The sequence below is a fragment of the Spermophilus citellus genome, assembly GCF_964194105.1.
Source record: "Spermophilus citellus genome assembly, chromosome: 2".
Classification (NCBI taxonomy): domain Eukaryota; kingdom Metazoa; phylum Chordata; class Mammalia; order Rodentia; family Sciuridae; genus Spermophilus; species Spermophilus citellus.
This window is the reverse complement of record NC_138183.1, coordinates 210,985,226-211,010,079: the sequence shown is the minus strand read 5'-3', so window position 1 is coordinate 211,010,079 and position 24,854 is coordinate 210,985,226. Positions and strand designations below refer to the sequence as shown.

General features: G+C 50.2%; 2 protein-coding genes and 1 long non-coding RNA gene across 3 annotated transcripts in view; 1 reads left to right on the top strand and 2 right to left on the bottom strand.

The window, feature by feature from the left end:
• KCNC1 (potassium voltage-gated channel subfamily C member 1) overlaps positions 1–7,898 on the bottom strand; it is a 41,907-nt gene extending 34,009 nt beyond the window's left edge. The window contains exon 1 of the mRNA XM_081282258.1: positions 7,121–7,898. Within this exon, the coding sequence (XP_081138384.1) occupies positions 7,121–7,690 (570 nt within the window). The 5' untranslated portion in view covers positions 7,691–7,898. The remainder of the gene's footprint in view (positions 1–7,120) is intronic.
• Positions 3,577–20,442, top strand: LOC308642886. The gene is made up of 3 exons (XR_014020663.1): positions 3,577–5,609; positions 18,628–18,694; positions 19,614–20,442. It is a non-coding gene; the product is annotated as an uncharacterized lncRNA (long non-coding RNA).
• Positions 20,443–20,565: 123 nt separating this feature from the next.
• On the bottom strand, positions 20,566–23,388 carry MYOD1 (myogenic differentiation 1). Its single transcript, XM_081282265.1, has 3 exons — positions 22,550–23,388; positions 21,820–21,898; positions 20,566–21,536 (listed from the first exon to the last, which is right to left on the bottom strand). Exons 1-3 carry the CDS (start codon positions 23,174–23,176, stop codon positions 21,286–21,288), a joined length of 957 nt encoding a protein of 318 aa, XP_081138391.1. The 5' UTR covers positions 23,177–23,388; the 3' UTR covers positions 20,566–21,285.
• Between the last annotated feature and the right edge of the window lie 1,466 nt (positions 23,389–24,854).

The window sequence follows — 24,854 nt, the reverse complement described above, 5'->3', positions numbered from 1 at the left end:
TGATGGAGTGAACCAGATGGAAACTCAAGCCTGGAGCATGGCAGGCTACACTCTGCCATCTCTGGAACATGATCAGGAGGCAGCACTGTGTGGTAGTTAGACAATGCTCTGGTGTCAGGCAGACCAGGTCTGAATGCTGGCTGCGTGGCTTATGAGCTGAGTGACCCTGGATAAGTAACTTTACCCCTTTGAGTCTCAGCAGCCCAGTTGTGACACTGGCATGATAATAATACTGCAGTCCTGTGGGTGTCTTTGTGAGAATTAAATGAGAATAAGTAAATCAAGACAATACCTGACACACAGTAAGTGTTTTAGCAAATAGTAGCCATAAATATTATGATTTGAGAAAGAAAGGGCAATTCTGGAAAATCCTGCTTAGGAGAATTTGGGCCAAGTCTGAGTCTACCTACCTGAGTGTGTGTGTGTGTGTGTGGGGGGGGTGTCTCAACCAGCCTGGGAGGTCAGGTAACTACTTACTCTCCCTCCCTTAGGAGCAGAAGTCAGTGGGAATAATAAGAGGGCAATAGCATGCCAGGTGCAGTTTCAGGTTCTTTAAAAACTGAGACCCAAAAGAAATACATATGGCCAGGTCCTGGGCCAACAGATCTCAAACACCCTTGTGTGAGACTCCCTCATGGTATTGGGCAGTGTCTGCCCTTCTCTAAGCCTATTTCTCCAACACTGGATGACAATAGTAACAAAGATCCTTTGCTTGTCCAAACTTTAGCTCAGGCTTCTGAACCTTCTCCTAGGCCCATCTGTGCACTTCATGTGTAATACAGTTTTAGCAAAGGCAACTTTTTAAGTCTGGTTAGCCAGAACCCCTCATCTTCAATATATCATCACCTTCCACATCCGATCAGGTTCCTCATCCTCTACCACTCCCAGGTGGTGTCTTTGGCCTTGTTTCAGCAAGAATCCTGTTAGGTCGGTTTAACCAGAACCCCTTCTTGTCCCTGATATTTCCAGGTCCTAACTTTCCATTCACCCACCCACACCCTGCTCCTTGGCTACAAACTCCCAGACCCAGGTTGTTTTCAAAGCTGAGCCTAATCTCTCTCCACTGCAATACCCCATTGCAGTGGTCCCTGTATCTCTGATGATAGTCCTGAATAATGTGTGTTTTAACACATCTCATTGAATATTTGTTTCTTTAACAGTAGTGACTAGAGGAAACCTGGGAACATCCATGCACCCTAAAAGTTCCATGGACCTGGAAAGAAATCTCTCTCATCCAAGTGATTCCCTTGAACAGACACTGGACAGCAAACTGTCCCTGGGCCCACCTTTTGCTCTGAGCTTCTTCCAGGGATGGGGAGCCAGAACTGGGGTGGTGGCCAGCCTGGCCCAGGAATTAACGGGAAGGAGTGGCTCAAGGACCTGACCTTTTGGTCTAAAGCAAGTACACTGGTCATGAGACTGCTCAGAATAGCCAGAGGAACTACATACAGCTGTCCAGGGAGGCCTAGCACAGCACTGTGCCCTGGAGTGAGCCCCCACCAGGCCCTGTCCCCCACCTTTGAGACAACATATTTCCTCCTTCTTTGAGAGACTCAAGCCCAAAGTTTCTGGCAGATGCCAGACCTCCTGAACACAGGTGCCACCCCCAGGGTGCCAGACCTCAAATACTCTCTGAGGTGTGACATGAAGCAGCACCGAGCCCCGTACTAGGAGACATTGGTTTCTGAAGGAGCTGGGCAGCTAACCTGCTCATGTGTGACCTGGGGAAAAGCACTCCTCCCTTGGCCTCACCTTTCTCACTGTCATAATTATAAGCTCCTGTGACACTGAGTATGCAGGAAGATTACAGTCTGAGGGAAGACAAACCCAAATCAAGTAAGGCTGTTAATGAGTTGTTTTTTTCCCCTACAAACCAGATAGCTTCTCTGAAGGGAAAGTCCTGGTTCTGAACCCTGACCCAGCCTGTGGGGCCAGCAAAGACACTGCTGGGGAACTGATATGTGTGGTGGGTATGACGGATAAAGAAGGGTAAGCCAGGAGGAAAGAGTGCTCCAGAGGCAACGGTGTATGCAAAGGCCTTCAGGCAGGGTAACCCAGCACCAGCAAAAAACAAACAGGCCAGGTGGCTGAAGGCTGGGGACATTGAGGATAGCCCACCAGAGGAGACTAGAGAGACGGGGGTGGGGAGGTCATGGGGTCTGCAAGGCCACAGTATGCACAGGGAAGCACTGAAGGGTTTTAGGCAGGCAAGGTAGTGACCTGACAGATTAGTGAGTTGAAAAGACCTCTGTGGTTGCCAAGTGGAAAATGGACTGGTGGGAGCAGGGGCTAAAGGTGGGATAACAGTCAGAAAGCTGCTGGAGAGGTGGGCCTGAGGGAAGAAGGTGGCTTAAAGTAGGAAGAAGATGGAGTTTAGAGATGGTCATGAGGTAACACAAGCAACAGGAGTAATAAGAGCTGCCAACACGTACTGAGCACCTACTGTGTGCCGTGGCTATCCATGATTACCCCCAGCGAGTCCTTACATCAACCCTCTGAGGACGGTTCTGTCATTACCCCATTTGTCTGTAGAAAGGTGAAGGGCTCTGACCAGCAGATGCTAAGTCAGTGATATTCATTACCAGGAGTGGAGTGGGGGGTCTGGTGGCACCATTCAAAGACACAAGGACCCCTATAAAAGTACTAAGGGAAAGAGAATACATGGACTGAACAAGGACACACTGGCAAGAGACTCTTGAGGTCCCTCCAGCTTCTTTTTCATTGCTTTTGGGTCTCCTTTACACATTACCAAATAGGGGGATCTGAGGTGAGAGATCAGGTACCTAGGAAGCCCTAATAACAGCTCTATCCCTGATTTCTCCTCTGCCGAGAGCCCCGTGTCTACTGGGACCCCAGGGATAAACAGAAGTCTATGTCTAGCCTCCTCATTCTAGGTACCAGGTAAGTTTCCTTTCCAGAGGCCTGAGGAGGAGTCAGGGCTACATCAGGTCCCAAAGAGGAGGGGACCAGGCAAAGAGACAGACTTGGGATAAGGGGTCAGTGGAGAGGGGCAGTGGGGTGGCTAGAGGTAGGCTTCCCCAGCTTGGAGATCATTGGTACTTCTTAGAAATCTGGAAAGTCAAATGACCTTGGGGGACAGATGTGACCACATTCACATACCCCATATACATAGTGGGGACAGTTTCTGGTTTTCAGTCTAGGGACCATCACTGGCTCTGATGTGACAAGAATGACGCTCTAGTAACAACATACAAATCATAGAAAAAGGCCAGACTTCACACCTGAACTGGCCCCCAAGAAAGAAAGGAGGGTGAGTTTCCAGCCAGTTCCCCCAGACTGCCCAACATACTTGCTCTCACACCACTGTGACTCTGCATGCAAGGACTATTTGTCCACTGCCAGCTGCCTGGCTAATTCCTGCTTTCCCCCCAATGCTTGCCCCAGCATGACCTCCTCTGGCACAGTTCTTATTCTCATGGCCCCAGGAAGTCCCTCTACCCCTTACCACATAATATCATCATCCTTTTCTGTGTATCTCTGTGGTACACACCACCCCTTCCCCCTACCCCCTACCTCGAATACAAGTGAGGACCATCTTGTCCCAGCTTACCTCGCCCTGTCTTGCCCCCTCAGGTTGGTATCCAGTAGAGAAAGGCCAGGGAACCAGCTGCTCCAGCCACCACTGATAACCCTCAGAGCTCAGATGGAATATCCCACCCTCAGCCAAGTATTGCCCCTATCTTCCAGGGCCAACACCAAGGCCTGGGGTAGGTGGCATCTCTTCAGGGACAGGTGATCTCACAACTGGCCCATATACCAACAGCTGGTCTGGGCTAGAATGGCATTTCTGTTGACATATGAGGATGGGAAATGCCCTCAGTAAGGCAGCTTAGGAGTCCCAGGAGATAGAGGCAGCAGGCAGGATGCTGCACTGAAATTTCATCTTCTGGTTACACCCAGGCCTCATAGGGTCTCTCTCATATAGGCACAGCAACATTGACACACATGCCCAGGGTCTCTCTCACACACACAACACATGCTGTCACACATAGGATCTAGCACAGACTCTGACAGAGCCCCACAAACACACAGTCTGTCACACACAAGACATCCACCATGCACAGATGGTCTCATGCACACAGCCTTACATACACACTCAGACTCACATGCAGAGCTCCACATATACAGTTTCACACTTGCCACACACAATACACTCAGAGACACACTCACTTCGAGTCTCACACATTGCATTGGTCTTACACATACTGTTGCTTTAATATACACTTTATCTCCCTCACAGTCTTGTACACACATACTTTGCCTCACAAAACACACAAAATCTGACCCTCTCATCCACAAAGAATTTCTCTGACACAGGGATGTCTCTCATATTTTCACCACACATGTGTATGCGTGACCCAGAGTCTCACATATTTTTATTCTCACACACATGAAGAGTCTCTCACACCCACACAGGATCTCTCTTACACAGATTCTCTCTCACACATGCATACAATGTCACACACATACTAGATTCTAGTCTAGAATCTAGAATAAAAATTCCACTCCTGACCCACCAACTGAGGAGGCTTGGGGACCCGTGGTGGGGAGGGGTAAACAAAGGTGACAGCAGCAGCAGAGCAAAGATGGAGGGGGAGGAGGGCGGGCAGCCGCTGGTCTCTGCGCAGGGAGCTGCAGAGAGGCAGCGCAATGCAGCTAGGCCAGCTGGGCAGGCGGCAGGAGCCCAGGTTCTAATCTCAGCTATTCATTCAGTTCCTGTGTGTCCTTGGGAAGCCCCCTCCCCAATGGGCCTCATATCTTCCTGTCCTCCCCAGGGTAGTCTAAAAGACTACAATCTTTCTTTTAGATTGGGAGAGTAGCATAGGTATGCTAAGGGGAGACACCCACCAACACCCACCTTCAACCCTGGTACCCTCACTCCCCGACATGCTCTACTGCCCCCAGCATTTCCCTGAGTCTGGTTTTCAATGGACATTCGTTTGAGAGACAGTTCAAGACTTTTCAAGTATGGTTTTATACACCAATGAGACCTCAAGCCACACTGAGTGGCCTATTTGTCTCCACTGAGAAGAGGCCATCCCAGAGCCTAGGAAGGTCCTGTCGGAGGAGACAGACAGAGGAGTGGGCTGGAACATCCCATTGATCCCTGATTGTCTTGAAACTCAGGGACATTGGTCAGAGCTCTAAAGTTGAATCCAAGGAGGGGAGTTGAGGTAGAAAGTCATGAGGAAGCTGGGCCTACCCCTTGATTCCAGGGGCCAAGAGGAAGAAAATGCTATCCAAGGTCAAACGTGGGCTGAATGGGCAGCTGCTCTAACACAGGCCTTTTGCCCAGCCTGCTCCCACCCCCTCCCTAGCATGAGCTGGCTCAACCTCTCAGTTCCCCTATTTCTGCCCCTCCCCACAGTTCAGCAAGCCTCCAGTTATATAATACTCTGGCTCTGGTGGCCTCTGTCAGGAGGAAGGAAGGGAAGAGGCCTCAGAGGGTCCCAGTCCACTCAAGAATGACAGGAAGCTGACGGCCAGCTCAGGAGAGGATAGGGTCCCACGAGACTTGGGTTCAAGTGCTACTTGGCCTCCAACTCCCTGGGTGACCTTGGGCAAGATCTTCAGTAGCAAGATAAGAGGTCGGTACTCTCTCTATTGCTCCCTTCCCCCCAATATACACACCTGTTCTAGAATTCAAGGTGTAAAATTCTGACCTGCTGCCCCCTCCCTCACATGCCTTGCTGTGTTTTATCTCAGTAATAAATCTGCTAGGTCTCTACCTAAGTGGCTATTATCTGCCCCTGGGTACCACCACTTACCCGCCCTCTCCCCCAATGTCCTTCATCCACTGATTCTCTGCAGACTCCTCCCCTCCCCAGCTCCATCCCCCTGGATTTGGCACAGGCTTCAGCTGGCAGGAGGGAAGGGATGTGGAACTGTAAAAGACAGCGGGGCAGAGGCAGTGTTTTGCCTGGGAGTGGGAAGAGGGATAGCTCACAGATACCAGAGAGGCTCAGAGGCTGGGCATTAAATTCCCAAGTCTGTCCCTCCCTCACAGGCTGTGGCTTTCTCAGGCCTCTTAGGACAGAGCCTAGGAAGGCCTGAAGAATCTCTTCCAAGGTAGCTGACTGCTATCAGTCTTTCTCTTGGGTTTAGTGACTGATGGTCCAGTAGTAAAGGCCCTCAAGAGTCCACCAGGGCCCCTCCCCCATTTTATAAATGAGGAAACTAATATAGAGAGGCCATCAGAGGGGCCAAGGTCAGCAAGAAAGGACACCTGCTTGTGTCCTTTCTTCCTGACAACAATCTCCTGTCGCTAAAGAGGAGTGGCAGATAAAGACACACCCACCTCACATACCTTGTCCTTGCAGGTTCCCCCTTAAAATCCCCCTCTCTGCCCAACCGCACAGGTGTTAGAAGGAAGCACAGGCACAAAGCCCAATGACCCCATCCAAGTGCCTCCCCTTTCCACCAGGAAGAAGGACATACTCTGATCTCAGGAGCAGGTCTCAGAGGGATCACCACACCCCTGCCAGGAAGCCCAGCTATATGAACTACCACACTATTAATTAGCCACAGAGATTCCCCCCAAGACCACCTCCTCAGAATGGCTTGAGGCTGCTCCCTGGGGAGGGGACCCTCTGTCTTAAGCTGCCAGGCAGGCCTGAGGCCCTCTTCCTGGGCAGCTGGCTTCACACACCCCTTTACCTGGGAGGGAGGGAGGGTTCCCCACTTCTCTCTCACGCCAGAGGTCAGTTCACACCTTCACAATGTACATCTGCAAAGACACAAATATGCACGAACAGGCCCTCATGCACACTCAACATACACATGCTCACTCATTTCCACTACATACTTTACCCACCCAAATATACACCACCACACTTACATAAATATGCACACACGATCTACTCATACACACAAACACACCCATTCATACTCACTCATACATATTAAATTCGGCAACACAGGCAGACTCATACAAAATCAGTCACCCTGGCAAAGTCACCCCTTTCTCTCTCTTACACATGTACACACCCCTTCAGTTCTGAACTCTCTAGGTGCCACTTTTCAAGTCCACCCCTGCCCGCTGGAGGCAGAGATGCTGCCTCCCTTGCCGGGTTATTCTGATGGGTAAGTTGTCACTTACCCGCGCATAGCGGGACGAGTAGGGGTCCTCAAAGAGCGCCCAGATGCGCGGCTGCCAGCGGCGCCAGAAGCCGCCAGGCCGGCCATCTGGGGAGTCACTCAGCGCCAGTCGTTTGGTCATCTCTAGCTCGTCCTCACCGTCGCCTGAGTCTCCGGGGCCGTCGGCGTCCGCGTCGTCAGCGCTGTTGTCCAGGGGCGCCCCGCCAAAGCTGTCGAGCGCCTCCTCGGCGTCGCGGTGCTGGCGGTACGTCATCCAGCAGCAGGGTTCCACGTCTGTCTCGTCGATGCCCCAGAAGGCCAGCTCCTCCTCGTAGAGCGGCCCACACACGTCGGCTGGGCAGTGCAGCTTGCCCGTGCGGTAGTAGTTCAGGATATGCGCGAAGACGCCTGGGTGGCGGTCGAAGAAGAACTCGTCGGCACGCGGGTCATAGTCGAAGTGGCTGTGGGCGTCGGGCTCCGCCAGCCAGGCGAGCCGCGTGCCCGGCAGCGTGCGCAGCGTCGAGCGGTACGTCTGGTGGCGCGTGCCGCCCACGTTGATCACGATGCGCTCGCTCTCGTCCCCTTGGCCCATCGCGGCGCCCCCTTAGACATGGCGCGGCCCAGCGACACCCATGGGAGCGGCCGCCAGGGGGAGTTGGCGCCGGGGAGGGGGGCGCGCGGCCTCCTCCCCCCTCCCCCCTGCCGTCGGGGGGAACAGAAGAGCGCGGCTCTGGCCACCCCAACCAGTGACCCAAGCCCCTCGGGGTGCTGGCGGTCGGTGCTGGTCCAGGGGAGTGTGCGCGGGATCCCAAGGGTCTCTAGGCGCCAGATGTGGGAGGGAGCTGGTCTGGTTGCGGAGGAAGCAGAGGAGAGGAGGGGAGGGAGAGTGGAAGGGAAGAAGGGAGGGGGGCGGCGCTCAGCAGCGAGCCCCGGGAGGAGGGGAAAGAGGGTGGGGGGGCCGGGCTCCCTTTACCATCTCAGCGGGAAAATGGAGAAATCGACACAAAGCTTTTTGGGGGAAGGTCAGCAGCTCCTAGGGCCGGAGGGATAGACCAACCCCCAGAAGGGGGAGGGGAAGAGAGGGGGCCGGGAAATTCGAGCTCCGCTGTGCGGTGGTCGCCGCAGCACGCTCTAGGCGCGGGGGAGATGGATACCGGCTGCTTTCTCCCTGCGTGGCCGGGCTGCAGCTCGGGGCGCAGGGCGGGCTCCGGCCCCCTTCCTCTCTCCACGCCTGGCTGCCTGCTCCCCTCGGCGGCGGGCGAGCCCGCCCGCCTGCCCGCCCTCCTTGTTCCTTCTCCCCGCCTCCCGGAGGAGATGGCGGGTCCTCTGGGTAGGGGCACACGGGTACAGCCCCGTGGGGCAGCGGCTGAGCGCTGCGCCGGGTGCGCTTAGGCTCGATCTAGGGCTCCGCTGGGCTGAGCTCAGACGCAGGCTTCCGCGGCGGTGCTGAAGGGACAGCTCCCGGACCGTTGGTGGAGCAGCGCTGGGCCGGGCGGGGGTTCTCCCGGCTGGGTTTGGTTTGCGGGGCCGGCGGGCACTGGCTCCGGTTCCTAGGCGCCCCGCGCTCCGCTCCCTGCTTCGGGCAGGCGGGTGGCGCTGCCGGCCAAGGCGAAGGGGGCTGCGGAGGTCGGGCCCGGTAGGCGGGGGTGGCTGGTCCCGGCGCCGCAAGGCCGGTGAGGCCAGGGAGGCGAGGCGCCGAGCCGCGGCCGCCGCCGCGACGCTGCTTCCACCCCGACTGCTGCTCCGCTGCCTGCTTGCTTGCTCGCTCGCGCGGTCCGCGTCCAGCCCGCGGCTCTCCGGACACGGGCACACGGCGCGCGCAGCCGCACTCGCCCCCGGAGGGAGGCGCCGCGCTGGGTCCTAAAAAGCCCTGATTCCGCGCCCCCCTCCCAGCCCAGCGCGGAACTCGGCCTCCTTCAACCCCAGCACTGGGGGCGCCTGCCGGGCACCGCTGCTCCTGCTCTAGGGGGGACCCGCCAACGCTCCGCCCTCAGGGAACGCCACTCGATGGGCGGGGGCTCTGAGAAACGTCTGGGCCCACACCCCAGGTCAAACTGAGGTGAGAAGGGCGTTGGCACTCGCCCATCTCCTTCCAAACCAGGGACTGTCTGAGCTCTGGGTAAGACAGGACATCCTGACACCTTGACTTGGACTAGTACGGAGCTCTCCGAAGAACCCTTTAATACCGACTTTTCCCATGGAACCTGAAGTCCCCAAGATTCTTCCAGAGGTACCCTCTTGCATGGGCTCCAAGATAACACTTCCCATTCACCCATATGCATGTCCCCCTAGCTCCCCATTAACACCCAATCCCGGACCTCATTAACCCCTTTCGACCCCTTCCTGTTGCTAGGTCCTTAATCACTTAGACCGACCTAGTCTCTCATGAGTAGTGTCACAAGACTCTACCACGTGAATACCAGCTAACTGACCCTCCTGCACTAATTCTGAATCCCTGGGTGGGATCCCTTATGAAAGGCTGCACTTTCTCCTAGGCTCCTGAGTACTGCCATTCCCTCTGTCCTTAAAGCTTCAGCTCCTCTGGGAGTTAATCCCATGCAGGTCTTGAGGGCTGGCTAGGAGCAGCTGCTGCTGGGATTCCTACAGTTTCACAGTTGACTGTGGGGATGGAAGTTGCCCTCACCTCAAAGCCTTTCTCGTCCCTGCTTGCCACCAGTGCCTCAGTTTACTTAGTTGAGCAATCATTCCTTTACTCCTTACTTGTTCCAGGCTTTGTCACAGACACAAGGACACAAGGGACAAATCAGATCAAACTCCAACCCCTGCCCTCAAGGAGCTCCCAGCCTTTTGGAGAAGTGGGCAGGTGGGACTGGGCAGAACTGAGGAGGTCAGGCCCAGTTCCAGGGTCAACTGGGCCGAGAAAGAGACTTATTTATTGATCCAAGCCCAGGCCAATCGAACACAGGCTGCCTAGACAGAGTGAATTAATTAAGAAGACACAAAGCTCTTATTTACCTGTTGGCATTTGCTAACTGTGCAGGCAGCTGTCCCTCTACCCTGACCCACAGATGCTGCTATAGGCCTGGGGACAAAGCTCTGCCACACACATCTCTCTACTCACTTGGTCAGGGGAACACTGACCCAGCCACATAGAATCTGTTTGTGGTAGAGGGAAGGCCTAGAGGCATGGTGACGGGCAAGGGCCAGGGCCAGGAATGAGGGATAGAAGAAGGCCAAAGGGAGACACAGAGAGGCACAATAAAGTCAGAAACAGAGAGATGGGTAGAGACAAAGAAAGGGCTTGAATCTGGGATCAGGATGGCACCCCCTTTCTCCAGTGACTGATCTGCATTATTCCTCTAAATAGGAGCTGCTTCCCCTTCAATCTCAGAGTAAGGCAGGAAGGAGTGTCCTTGTCACCCTAACCAATTTGTCTCATCCTGTAACCATGAGGAAGCCTGGCCTTAGGCAACCCAGCCTAACCCATATTGAGATTTCCAGGACACAGGCTCTCAGAAAGCTCTGGCCCAACTCTAGAAGATAATGAAGCAAGAGAAAAAGATGGGCATAGAGACATGGACACCTACTCCCACCAATTAGATGCCAAGAGACAAGAAAGGCCTCTGGAATCCTGAGGCCAAATCAGGGGGAGGGTCTGATCAGGGTCTCTTAGGGGTCAATACAGAGCTCCACTCACATACTCCTAATGGTGAGCTGCAGTGTTACCCAGGTGACAGTGGGGAGAAGTAGGCAGCAGATTGGGTGATTAGAAGCTCTGGTCAGGCCTGGCCCTGGAGGCTGTGCTAGAAAAAGAGAGTAATGCGAGGGTCAGAGGGAGAGAGTATGGGAGGGTATCCATCACACCCCAAAATCCCTGAAGAGGTAAAGAGAGAACACTCAGAGGAGCCTCCCCAGTGGGAGAGGGTAGCCGTTCCTGATATCCCAGCCATTCCACTTTAGGATTCTCACTTTGAGCCTGATGACACCCTCCAGCCCAAGCCCCAAGGAATGCCCCTCCTCTTCTGTCACTTAAGCAGGACATAAAAGTCCCTTTTCTCACTTCCCCTTCACACTATGAGAAGACTGGCATTTGCAGAAAGCCCAGAAAAACCAAGAGGACAACACAGGATGGGGGTGGGAAGCAAGGGGAAAGAAACCAAATCAAACAAAAAATGCCAAGAAATGTGGCTGGGGGAAGACTTGTTGACCAATTCCTGGGTTCTTACCTATAAACACTAACCACGGATCCTTAACTCAGTCAAAAACCTCACCTCTTTTTCATTTTTGAGCAGTTTCCCCATGCATAACCATCTGCCACTTCCCTTGCAGAGGGAAGCCCTTGCCAGAAGGTCTTTGATGGCTGTGGCTGGGGTTGGGAGTGGGGAACATACTGGTCAGTGGCTAAGAGTATATATGAACCAGCCGTGTGTGGTGGCTGCACACCTGTAATCCCAGCAGCTCAGGAGGCTGAGATAGGAGGATTGTGAGTTCAAAGCCAGCCCCAGCAAAAGTGAGGTGCTAAGCAACTCAGTGATGCCCTGTCTCTAAATAAAATACAAAATAGGGCTAAGGATGTGGCTCAGTGGTCAAGTGCCCCTAAGTTCAATCCTCAGTACAAAAAAAAAAAAAAAAGAGTATATATGAACCAGGCTGCTTGGGTTCAAATCCCTGTTCCACCATTGACTAGCTGTGACCTGGGCAAATTCTTCAACTTCCCTGTGCCTTAGTTTCTTTATCACTTAATGGGAGCAATAATCATCCCTATGTTCTTAACTCCTTGGCTCTGTAATTTTTCTTTCTCAGGTTAGACAGGAGGGAGCACTGGGCTCCAGGAAGCTCCATGTGGGAACTAAACTGGATGGGGACTAGAAGATGGTGAAGGAAGATCTGAAGCCAAATTTGGCCTATGTTCTCACACCTGGCACTTGCAGGCCTTAGATCTGGTCCTGCTGGGCTCTGGAACTGGCCCAAGTCCAACCCTCAGGCCTTTGTCCAGGTTGGCACAGTCTTCATGCTGCTCTCCCAGGCGGACAACCTCAGTATTCCTGATGGGTTGGGCTGCCACCTTGTGGCTGTATCTGGAAACTAAACTAGGCTGGGCTTGGCCCCTATAGGCTTTGGGCAGCCTTGTTGTGATAGAAGACAGTAGGTCTGGCAGATGTCCCCTCCCTAGATCAGACCTCCTCATTCCAGAGGGCAGAGGAGAATGAACCTAAAGCTGCCATTGGGGGAAATTGATGATCTTGGCCATAGGATCTGTAGATTAAGTCCTTGTACTTAACCAGGACTGGGCTGGAGCAGGGTGTACAGCTGTTCCTTCTTGCAACCTCTTGGGTAGGAGGTCCCAGATCTCTTAAGCCATGAAAACCCTAGAAAGGGGCTAAGGTGAAGAACATTCTGGGGAGATGTCTAGACCAGAATGTTTCAACTTTTGCACTGTTGACATTTTGGACCAGATAATTCTTTGCTGGAGATGTGTAAGGTGCTGTACTATGCATGGAAGAAAGTTTAGCAGGGCTCTATCCACTAGATGTCATTAGAACCCTCTTCTCCAATAGCAGTCATAAAAAAAAATCTATAGACTTGTGTCTGCCAAGTGTCCCCTGGGGTCTAAATTTTTCTCCATTTGAGAGAATCCCTGATCTAGACAGACTTGGTTACAAATCTTATTTTTGCTGTTTACTAGTTGTGTAAGCTAGTGTCTCTAGGTTTCTGTTTCCTCATCTGTTTAAAAGGGAATACTATTTTGTGAGAATTTGCCTCACATCCTCTCCTCTTTTTTCTCCCTCCCTTGAGGCTGCATACCTGCCCCCATCTCTTTGTGACCAGCCCTCACTTGGCCTCTCTTTCTCATGGGTTCCGGTCATTTCAGGGTGGCCCAGGGACAAAGCATCAGGCCTCCTTGGGTGGGCTTGGCCTTTCAGAAGGGCTTTGACTCCTCTCTGTGCTGACTGTGGGAATGAGGTAGGGTGATGGGAGTTGATGATGGGCGTGGTAAGGTATATGAAAATGGTCAGGGGTGCACATGTACAGAGAAGATGGGTGAGTGCAGGCTCTTCTACAAGCCTGTCCCTAGCAAGACTGGGTAGGGGACCACTGGGTTCTCCCAGATGTAACCAGAGACTTGTGGCTCTTCTGATGGAAAAAGCTTTGCAGTTCCATGTGTGCCTTGCTGCACTGGTGGGTACCTGTGTATGTATGTGTCAGCCCCCAGAGACATGTGGTCAGCAGTGTGCCAGGGTGGGTCCAGGTGGTGTAGGGGCTAAAGTCAAGACATTTGTGTGTGTGTATGTGTGTTTGGGGGGGGGGTAATTCCTTTTTAAAAAGGCAAAAAAAGAATACAAATTGGGGACAAAAATGAATATTTTATTTAGACTTAGAAAATAAATCAGGACCAAATATAAATTTTTAAAAGCTGATAAATTCCACTGTGTTATTCATCTTTTTGTCACTGGGACAAGATACCTGAGAAAGGCAACTTAGACAAGGAAAGATTTATTTGAAGGATGGAGGAAAACTATGTACTCCATGGTGGCCAGGAAGAAGAGAGAGAAGGGAACGGCCAGGACAGGATACAGTCCCCAAGTGCATACCCACAAGGACCCACTCCCTTCAACTACATCCCCCTCCCACAATTTCCACCACCTCCTAATAATACTATCAAATTATGTATCCATTAATGAATTAATCCACTGATAAGGTCAGAGCCCAAGATCTACTCTCTTTCCCAAAGGCTCCATCTCTGAATATTGCTGCATTGGAGACCAAACTTCCAACCCATGAGCCTTTGGGGAACATTCCAGATCCATAACAATAACAAACATTTTTAAAAATCCAGAAATTAATCTTATTTTTATTTACTGCCTTGTACACCTATGTAATACTTTTAAGAAAGTTATATTTATGTGGAAGCATTCAGAATGCCAACAAAAACATTTGCTATATTTTTTTGGCAATTTGACAATGATATTCAGTTATAAAAATATTTTGTATAAGCTACATCAAAAATGACTGAAAGTGAAAAATATATTACCCCTCTTTATAGAACTTTTGGGGGGCACCAACAAGAACCACATTATTATTTCATGCCAGTTTTCAGCTCTCTGGTTGTACCAGGCAAGGTTAGTGCTTATTGAAAATAACACCAGGACAGGGCTGTATAATGTATTTACAGAATGCAAGGGACCCAAATATATAAAACAATCTTGAAAAAGAAAAACGAAACTGAGTACTGACACTTTCTAATTTCAAAACTAACTACAAAGCTACAGTAATCAAGACTGTGTGGCACTGATATAAGGATAGATATATAGATGGATAGAATAGAATTGAGAATATAGAAAATAAACCCATACATATGGGCAATTAATTTTTGGCAAGGATTCCAAGCCAATTGGATGGAGAAAGAATAGTCTTTTCAATAAACGAGCTAGAACAACTGGATACCTGTGTGCACAAGAACAGATTTGGACCTCTTCTTTATACTATATAAAAATTAACTATAAATGGATCAAATTCCTAAATGTAAAAGTTAAAACTATAAGATTCTTATGAGAACTTGGGCTAGGTAATGGTGTCTTGATGTGATCACAAACAAGCAAAAAAAAAAAAAAAGAAAAGACAAAAGATAAATTAGACTTCATTGAAATAAGAATAGAATAAAATGAAGGATCTTTTGTGTTTCAAAGAACATGAAAAGACAATCTGCAAAGCGATAGAAAACATTTGAAAACCATGTGTCTGATAAAAGTGTAGTATGTAGAATGTATAAAGAATTCCCATAACTCAACAATAAAAAGACAACACAATTTAAAAATAGGCAAAGGATTTGAAAATTACCAAAGATATACAAATGGCCAATAAGACGTGAATACATGTTCAACATCATTAATCACTAGGGAGATGAAACTCGAAACCATAATGAGATACTACTTTGTACCCATTAGGATGGTTAAAATAAAAAAGACAAATAATTGTAAGTGTTATCGAGGAGATGGAGAAATTGAAATTCTCATACATTGTTGATAGGAATGTGAAATGGTGCAGCTGCTTTGGAAAAAGTTTGGCAGTTCTTAAAAATTTAAACATAGAGTTATTATACACCCAGCAATTTCAGTTTTAAGTAAATATCCTAGAGAATTAAAAGTATACATGTATACAAAAATTTGTACATGCATGTCCTTTGAGATATTAATAGTAGCTAGGTGGAAAAAACCCAATGTACATCAACTGATGAAGAGAGAAATAAAATGTGATATATCCATACATAGGAATATTATTCAGCCACAAAAAAGAAATGAAGTACTAATACATGCTAAAGCATGGACAATCCTTGAAAACATTGTTCTGAGTGAAAGAAGTCCTCTATGAAAAAACACATATTGTGTGCTTCTATTCATATAAATTGTCCCAAAGAGGCAAATCTGTGGAGTCAGAAAATAGATTAGTGGTTGCCAGGGTCTGGGAAAGGAAGGATAGTAGGGAGTGATTGCTAATGGGGATAAATTTCTTTTGGAGGTGATGGAAATGTTCTGGAATTAGATAGTGGTGATGGTTGCACAACCCTGTGAATATGGTACAAAGTAATGAAATATACACTATAAAGGGTGAGTTTTATATCATATGAATTATAACAATAAAATATTTTGAAAAAATATAAGGAAAGATCAGCTAACCAGGAGGTCAGATAAAAATCTTAGTCTCTATGTTCCCAGATCCCTTATCTGTAAGAGATCTACTTCATTATCTTTTTTGTTTTCCTGAAATGCTTTAAGTGAAGTACTAAAGAATTTCAGACGTGAGATGTTATGGTTTGGATATGAGGTGTCCCACAGTAAGCTCTTGCTAGACAATGCAGGAATGTTCAGAGGTGAGATGAATAGATTATAAGAGCTGTAACTTAATCACTGGATTAATCCATTTAATATATTAATCTAAATGGACTAAATGGGTGGTAACTGTAGGCAGGTGAGGCGTGGCTGCTGGAGCAGGTCACTGGAGGTGTGCCTTTGGAATTTTATTTCCTCCTCAGCTCTTCACTCTTTCTCCTTCCTGGCTGTCATGAGTTGAGCTGCTCTCCTCTGCCACACCCTTCTGCCATGATATTCTGCCTTGCCTCGAGCCCACAACAATGGAGTGAGCTGACAATGGACTGAACCTCTGAAACTCTGTGCCCCAAATAAACCTTTCCTCCTCTGGTTTGTTCTTTCAGGTTATTTGGATCGTGGTGACAAAAAGCTGACTAACACATGGGATATGCCTTTTAAAATCATTAATTCATTTTACAAAGTGAAAGATGAAGCCCAGTTAGGTTAGGTCACATTCCAAGGCCCCCAGCTGATGAGTGGCACAGTCAGGCCTCAATCCCATGCCACCATGTAGCCATCCATGTATTATTCTGGACTCCCTTTTCCCTGCTCCTGGGAAAGTTCTACATGAATTAAAACCCACTGTTAATTGTTGTCTGAAAAAATATTAACTATGCAAAAATGATCCTGTATGGTATTAAAACAAATATTACCCAATCTCAAATCAATTTTTTTAATAGTAGTGACTTGTGTGCAGGTGGCATAAATGTTTTACAGATGAGAAAAAAACTCGTTCTTCATCATCATCACATCATCTTTGTCCTCATGTTCTTCCTCCTCTCCTCATTTTTCTGCCTTCCCCCTGTTCCTCCCTTTTCTTGCCTTTTCCAGCCTACCCCTTTCCACCTGCACCCGGCTGCACATTCTTTGATTGTTTCTTCAAGTGACGTGGTTTTATACTAAGATTTTTTTTGATATAGAGAACAGAGAGATCATTCCGTCTTTCTTTCAACAAAGTTTTGATCAAAACTTGTTTGTACCATTAATAATTTCAGGAAGCTTCTTTCAGGCTCACAGCTCTATTAGAAATGTCATGTACAGGGATGGGGATGTGGCTCACGTGGTAGCGCGCTCGCCTGGCATGTGTGCAGCCCAGGTTCGATCCTCAGCACCACATACAAACAAAGATGTTGTGTCCGCTGAAAACTAAAAAATAAATATTAAAAAATTCTCTCTCTCTTTTTTAAAAAAAGAAATGTCATGTACATTTTTAGGATTGGTGTCACATTTGGGGAAATCTCAATCAAGTTTCTTTCCTCTGGGGGCTGTAAGAGCTCAAGGCATTTTGAATTCTCTTGTATGGTAATAAATTTTAAATATTTTTCATTGGTAAAGTTCATTAAAATTGTGTTGGTGTTGATGTCTTGTTATAGTGGCGTATTATAAATCGTATGCTGTCTTTGTTAATGTCAGTATTTTGTGCCAGATGAGCAAAAAATTTAAATATTTTCCTAATGTGTTTATATGATTCACTATTCTTCATTGAGTGGATTATCAAACAATACAAGAGTCTTTTCCACATCTATTCAAAAGCTATCCCTTTCTTGTAATAACTACTTTTTGGAATGATCTAAATACATGTTTTAGATACGTTTGTCTTCTTAATGTTAGAATCATTTTAACTTACATCATGGTTCAACATTATTACCTTTTTAAAAATATTCCATTTATTTAAAATACACTCCACTCACCCCAAATGAAATTCATACATTTAGATAGGATCTCAATGTGCCCCAAATGCAACCTAAGACAAGGAGGAACCAGAAAGAGGCAATGGTCATAACCAATAGCTTAGAGTAATTTACTTTGGAAAATTAAAGAAGAACTAGACCATGTGGACATATTTCTAGGGCTTCTTTCAGGGCCTTGGAAGGGATTCATGCAAGAGAGAGCACCTGAAGCCTAAACTCTGTGGGTGGTTTGGTATATCAGCCTCTGGTGATGCACTCTAATCATAGGAGCACATATGTTAAGACACATGCTACATCTCTGGAGGGCATGGCGTTGGTACTTACTCAGGTGCAGCTCAGGTAAAAATGGCCTCATGTGCAAGAGACGTTTCAGCTACACTGCAAATAGAGTTGAGCTCGGCTAGATGTTCCCCATGGGGATTAAGGTAAGAGACAAGCCAGGAAGGTGCCTGAACCCCGTTTTTCTGTGAATGATCTAATCTCCAGCTGCTCCCCCATCTCCTAACTTTCCTCACTCCTCTCTTGACTTCTTCTGTGGAGGTGGCATAGCAAGGGAGCTGAGATTACAGTGTACAGAGTTCCTCAGCCTGAGTGCAAATCCTGCTTCACGACTGACTTGGTCCAGTAAGAGTTCTTCTGGGAATCTTCTAACTGGAATTCAATGTTGAGATGAGTTGCTGGACTAGGAGAGGGTAAAGCTAAGTAGAGACAAAGGGGGAGATGCATGAAAAAGTGAAAGGGCTCTAGTCCCAGCTCCTGACACCCATGGATAGAGTGGTGCTTACAGCTTTACTTCCAAATTGTCCTTTCAGACCACCTCCTTGTGGGGTGTAAGCTAGTTTGAATGTGGTTTCCATTACTCATGACCAGAAGCATCCAGTCTAAATGTATCCCTATACCTGTTTCTCCTTCCGATGTCCCCATCCTTATAATGGCACCAAAATACACTCAAAAGTGAACCAGAGCCTGAAGTCATTCATGGCTCCTTCTTTCTCTTCACTTCCCTACAGTCTCCACATACAAGGGGCTGTGAACAGTTATGCAGGTTGGTCATTGCAAGAGCAACTGGATAAGGAGGTGAGTGGGGGCTGAGGGCCAGCTTACTCTCTGCTTGCTGAGCTGTGATCCCTGCTGCAAGGCAGTTTCCCCAGGAGTGAAACTCAGTGCAGAAATCTTGCTTCCTCCTCTTGTCACCTGATTACCTTCTCATTCCCCACTTTCATCTCTCATTGCACCCTTTGCTTTTCCTTAGAGCATTTCTCACCATTTATAACATTAAATTTACTCACTTGATTCTTTGTCTAATGGCCATTTCCTCCTCAGCTTTTAAGCTGTATGAAAATAGGGAGTCTGTCATCAAAGGTCTCCACTGTACCCACAACACCTGTAATTATTTGGCACAACAGTCTCCAATTCTATGCCTCCTTTCCATCCCCATCACTGCCCCATTTCAGGACATGTCATGTCTTCTCTGAGCAAAATCAATGATCTCATGACAGATCATCCTATTTCAAGTTTTGTTCCCTCTTATCCATTCTGCCAACCCAAACTAACCTTTCTAAAATACAGGTTTATTTATATCCTTTCCCCGTTTTGATTCTTCTGTGACTCCCTATTACCCTCAGGATAAAGACCAAATGAGGCCCACTGTGGCTCTGTCTCTGCCTTTTCCCCATTTCACCTCTAGCCCCTTCCCTTTAAGCACATAGTTCTATAAGGCATGGCTTTTTCTCACCTCTGGGTCTTTGCACTTGCTGTTGTCTCAGCTTGGAGCACCCTCCTTTGATCCCTCTTTCCTGACCAGTTTCTTCAAGACTGTTTTTAGAGTTTATCTGTTTGTCTATACCTTCCCTAGAATGGTTAGGGAACCCTCCCCTCTGATCCCATGACACATACACCCCTATTATAGTGCTTCATTATTTGAAATATAACACACTCCAAATGTTTCCCAAGGGCAGGAACTGCATCCAACGTTCTCTGTTTTTCCCCAACACAGGACTTGCCATCTGTTGAACAGGTAAAGTCCTGAATGAGCTCTCAAGGGCCTCAAAGGAGTGTAAAGAACCATGAGGAGCATCTGAGGAAGCAGCCAGAAGACAAGCAGAGCATCACTAGTAATAGAATGCTCCAGGTGGCTGCTTGGGGACCCTGTGTTGAGGGAGCAGAGGCTCTCCTCAGATCAGAGAGTGGATCCTTATGTGTGGCACAAGGCTGGTCCTTCGGCACGGCCCAGGACTCCACAATCAAAGCCTTGAAAGTGGGCCTGTAGGTTTTCGAGAAGAGGGTTTGCATGGGTGGAGATATATGTGGACAGGGAGAAACTTTATCCAGAGACGCACAGAGGTGGCTATGTGTATGTGGTGTCCCTCCGTGGGCTTTGTCTTCTCTTGTTTCTCAAGCTACAGCTCAACTGGTGCCTCATTCAGGAAGTATTCCTCACACTCTGGCTGAAACAATGACCCCTCCCCTGCTCTTGGAGAGTTTATAGCCTGATGAACACCTATACCCACTGTGTTCCTGTGCCCTCTCCTCACAGGCTTTGGGCCCTGTGTCCTTGAGATGAGACAGTACAAAGATGTTTCAAGCATGGGTTCCTGAGTAGAGAAGCCTTTCTGATTGTGCCCTCCCCTTGTGGTTACACCTATCATTAAGAGCCTTTAAGTGCCATACAGCTTGCAATGCTCCTCCAGGGCCATTTAGTTTTTACTTCTAATGCCATGAGCATCCTCCCATCCTTCTGGGAGAACCACTGACTTGTGTGTGGTGATATACCTCAAGGTTGGAGGAACCTCCCCTCCTATTAATAGAGACAAGCATCTTCCTTTCTTGCTGCCTCCTTGCAACCGTCAGCCGCCTACAGGGGTCGCTGCGGGACAGCTGGCTCAGCCTGCGGAGTTTCCTCGGATCCTGCTCCCACGCCCAGGGAAAGCCAAGCCACCGAGCCACCGTGGTATAAATTAGCGTTTTTATTTCGAACACCTGAGCGAGCGAGCGCGCGCCCGCGGCTCACCCGCCCGACGTATAAACATACAAAGTCCCTGTTGCACCACACACCATGCCTCAGAGATAAATACAGCCCTAGGGGCTCCTGCTCTGGCAAAGCAACTCTTATTTACAGGAATAGATTACAAAAGTATTACAAAAAGTGGTCCTGAACCGCGGCGGGGTAGGGGTGGGGTACGGTTTCACCAGTTACATTTGGGACTGGAGCGCACCTCGTCGGCTATGGGAAAGAGTGGGTGTCGCGAGGGCTTTGGAAAAGAGGGGACACGCCACTCCCACAAACAAACAAACAAACAAACAAACAAAACCTGGGCATGGGGAAAGGGGCGGGGCTTAGGTTTGGGAGGGTCTCAACCCAAATGGAGTGGGAGGCAGCAAGGAAAGGGAACCTGGCTCCTCAAGGATCAGCTATGGCTCATGGAGAAACCCCAAATGGCCATCACGTGGGTATCAGGGCAGGGTGCTTCGTGGAAAACACGGGCTGAGTTCTTGCCCTGTTGGGGGGACGGGAAGAACATTTCGGTTCTCCCACCTCGGGAGGGGTCGCTTTTCAAGCGCAGTTGGGAGGAGTGGCATTTAAGCTCTATCTTTTGGGTGCGAGATACCCTAGGGGTACCATCCCTTGGGTAGGCAGCGGCGCCCTCTGACACTGCAGCCTGCCCCTTTCAGAGCACTTGGTAGATCGGGTTAGGGTTCGTGCCTGCAGGGCACTGCGGGGCGGCTTCCGGGGATGGGGCAGGGGTCCCACGCTCGCCCTCACTGGAGTCAGCTGCCTCTTGTTGGAGTGGAGGTGACTCTGGTGTCGCATCAGTCATCAGGAGCGCGGGCGCCGCAGGACTCTCAGTGGAGATGCGCTCCACAATGCTGGACAGGCAGTCGAGGCTGGACACCGCAGCACTCTTCCCGGGCCTGGGCTCTGCGCGGGGAGGAGTAGGCTAGTAAGCAGGGGTTGAACCATGGCAAGTCTCTCACCCCATGGGTCCAATGCTTTGGGGCAGAGGGGAAACTGAGGACCTACCAGAGTCTGGGACTGTCCAGAGAGAGTGGGGGGCGAAAGGGGAAGTAGCTGAACGTTTAGGTTTTCATTCCCTGCACCATCACCCAACATATATGTATGTTGGGGGTGGAGGTACTAGTTAGAGGGAAGACGGAACAGCTCAAAGGGGACGGGGAGGCAGGGCTAGGCCGGGTATACGCACCGCTGGGTGCCTCATTGTAGTAGGCGCCATCGTAGCAGGTCCGCCGCCGGGCGCCGCTTGGGGGGCCGCTATAGTCCATCTGTAAACGGCAAGGATGACCACGTCAGGTCGGCGAGCCCGAGCACCACTCCCTATAGCTGCCCCCTCCCCAACTCCAAAATTTCAGCTACGAATTCCGGGACCGCGTCTGTTGGTCTGGCATGAGCTCAGATCTGCATTATGCAGGGCCAAACAAATGAAGGATGGACGTATCTGCATTTAAAAAAATATTTATTTTTAAAGTTTTTAGTGGACACAATATCTTTATTTTACATTTATATGGTGCTGAGGATTGAACTCAGTGCCTCAAGCATGTTAGGCGAGCACTGTACTACTGAGCCACAACCCCAGCCTCACCCCCCCGCCGCCCCCCGCCAGTATCTGCATTTTGGAAGTAGGGATAAGTGAAGAAAAAGCGTGCCTTTATGCCTTTATGTTCGCGGAGTAGTATTCTAATAGCTCCGCCAATCCTGCGGTTCGGGGAAGTCTTGCGCACCTCCACTGTAGTAGGCTACTCCTGCGACAGCTGCCCAGTACACCGGGATCCACGCCCCCCCCGCCCCGCGCGACCGCTGCCCAGTTCACCAGGAAGGCCCACCCCTCAGGGTTCAGTTCCCTGTGTTCAGAAACGCGTCGCATATATCCCTAGCGCTGCCTTCTTTTCTCCTCCCCCCTGGGGTACCGGCCTTACCATGCCGTCAGAGCAGTTGGAGCGTGGGCTGGACGCGTCTGAGTCGCCGCTGTAGTGCTCGCCGCTGCGGCCTGGGGGCAGCGGGCCCGGCGCATAGAAGGCAGTAGCACCAGGGGGCGCGGCGTCTTGGTCGCGCAGCAGAGCCTGAAGGCCCTCGATGTAGCGGATGGCATTGCGCAGGATTTCCACCTTAGGCAGCCGCTGGTTGGGGTTGCTGGACGTGCAGCGCTTGAGCGTCTCAAAGGCCTCATTAACTTTGCTCAGGCGGCGCCGCTCACGCATGGTGGCAGCCTTGCGACGGTCTGCGTTGGTAGTCTTGCGCTTGCAAGCCTTGCAGGCCCACAGTAGGCAGCGGCCCGCCTGGTGGTGCCCGCTGGGCGCACGCACATGCTCATCCTCGCGCGCGCTGGGGGCCGGGAGAACAGCTGCAGGGAAGTGGGAGTGCTCCTCGGGCTTCAGGAGCGCTCCCACGTGCACGAGGCGCGGGTCAAGATCCTCGAAAAAGCGCAGGTCCGGGGAGTCGAAACATGGGTCGTCGTAGAAGTCGTCTGCTGTGGCAAAAGAGCAGAGGGAACCGTCTGGGCCCGTCAAGTCCACGTCTCGGAGCGGGGGCGACAGTAGCTCCATATCCCAGCAGGGAACCTGGCCTCACCCAACTTGAAAAGGCAGGAGTTGCCCAGAACTTTCTTGTCACTCCAAAGTCCCGGTGGTGCAGTGGCAAAGTGCCGGGCGTTTGAATGCACGCCCGACTGTCCTCACCCCGCCCTGTCCTGTGGGGCGGGACGTGTGGCAAAGCAACGGAGCGCTCTGGGGCTTCCTTACCCCTAACTTGGCGCGCGCCAGGAGCTCTGGGCTATTTATCTGTGGTAGCCTAAATGCCCGGGTGCTGGAGCAGGCGGCTGGGGGCGGGGGAGCCTAAGGCCAATAGGAACGGAGCGGGGCGGAGCTTGGGGTCCCCAGGGTGGCGGCTGTGGCCTTAGAGTGCCCCCCGCCCCTCCCTCTGTACTAGTGTGCTTGTGCTCTGGCCCCTCCCTAGATAGGGAGAGAGGCAGACTGGCAGCCCAAAGCCAGTAGTGCCTCCTCTTCCAGCACACCCTTTCCAAGCCTCCCCAGCACAGGACACTTGCGTCCACTGGGAATGCTGTCCGGGAGCATTCGTCTCGGAGTTTACTTTGGACCCCAGTCTGTCGCCTGTTTTTTAAAGGAAAGTAGAAGCAGGACAAAGGTAGAAATCAGACCAGGAGAGATCTGGAGGGAGACGCAGGGCAATAGGGCAGATACACCTAGACCTAAGATGGATGGTGAAAAAGTCACCCGAAGAAGCTGAGAGAGCAGACAGCTAGAGTCAGGGGCAGAGAAGCCTATGAGAGACAGCGAGAGTCGAAGATCTAAGTGGGCGAGCCTGAGACAAACGACGTGGAGGCCATAACACTCGACCTGTCTACCCAGGGAGTAGCTCTGTGGGACGTGAACTTAGCCATATTTCCTGGAAGCTTAGGAACTCTGCTGCACCTGTACAGGAGTTGGGAATCGATGCTAAAACTCGGATCCTGCCCATGTCCAGAGGTCCAAAGGAAGGGAGGCAGATTCCTGCCCACCTTAACCTGCATGTTTCCTGCCCACGTTAAACTGTCAGGTGTCCGGAGCCATGACTTGGGGGTAGGCTGAGATGCCTCTTTAGTTGGGAAGAAAACTCCCTCTGCCAGGGGGCTTGTTTTTTCTTTCACTGTACAAAGCCTTGGGATGTGCCTTTTGTAAAGATCACCAGACCCAGGACCTGGCCTGAAGACCACCCCACCTACCATCAGATGAGTCTTTTGGGGATTTTGTGGAAGACACATCTCCTCCAGACCCGCAGTTTCCACTTTATAAACCTGGGAATAATAACTGTGTCTTGAAGTCATTGTGGTGGTGATGAGAATCTGAATAGAGGGAGCATGTGGAAGCCCTCAGTGGAGGTGCAGGGGTATGCTAACTAGAGTCTTGCTTCTGTCCCCCGCATTTGTGGGAGTGTTATGTCCAGCAGTTTCCTAGCCTTTGTCTGGGGCACTATGTCCTGGCAGGGACCTGTGCTCTGGAGGCCTCAGCTGTGTCTCTTCCCTGCAACTCACTGGAGAGGTTGGGAACAGAACGGGGAGGCCACAACCTCCCAAGAGTTCTGGCTTCCCTACAAGCCCCAGCATATCCCACTCCCATGAGGTTGTGCAGCCTCTTTCTGAATCTGCAGTTCACAGCTCTGGGGCACCCAACAGAAGGGGGCATGCCTCAGGTCTGGGAAAGATGTTTGTCTAATCATGTATGTAGC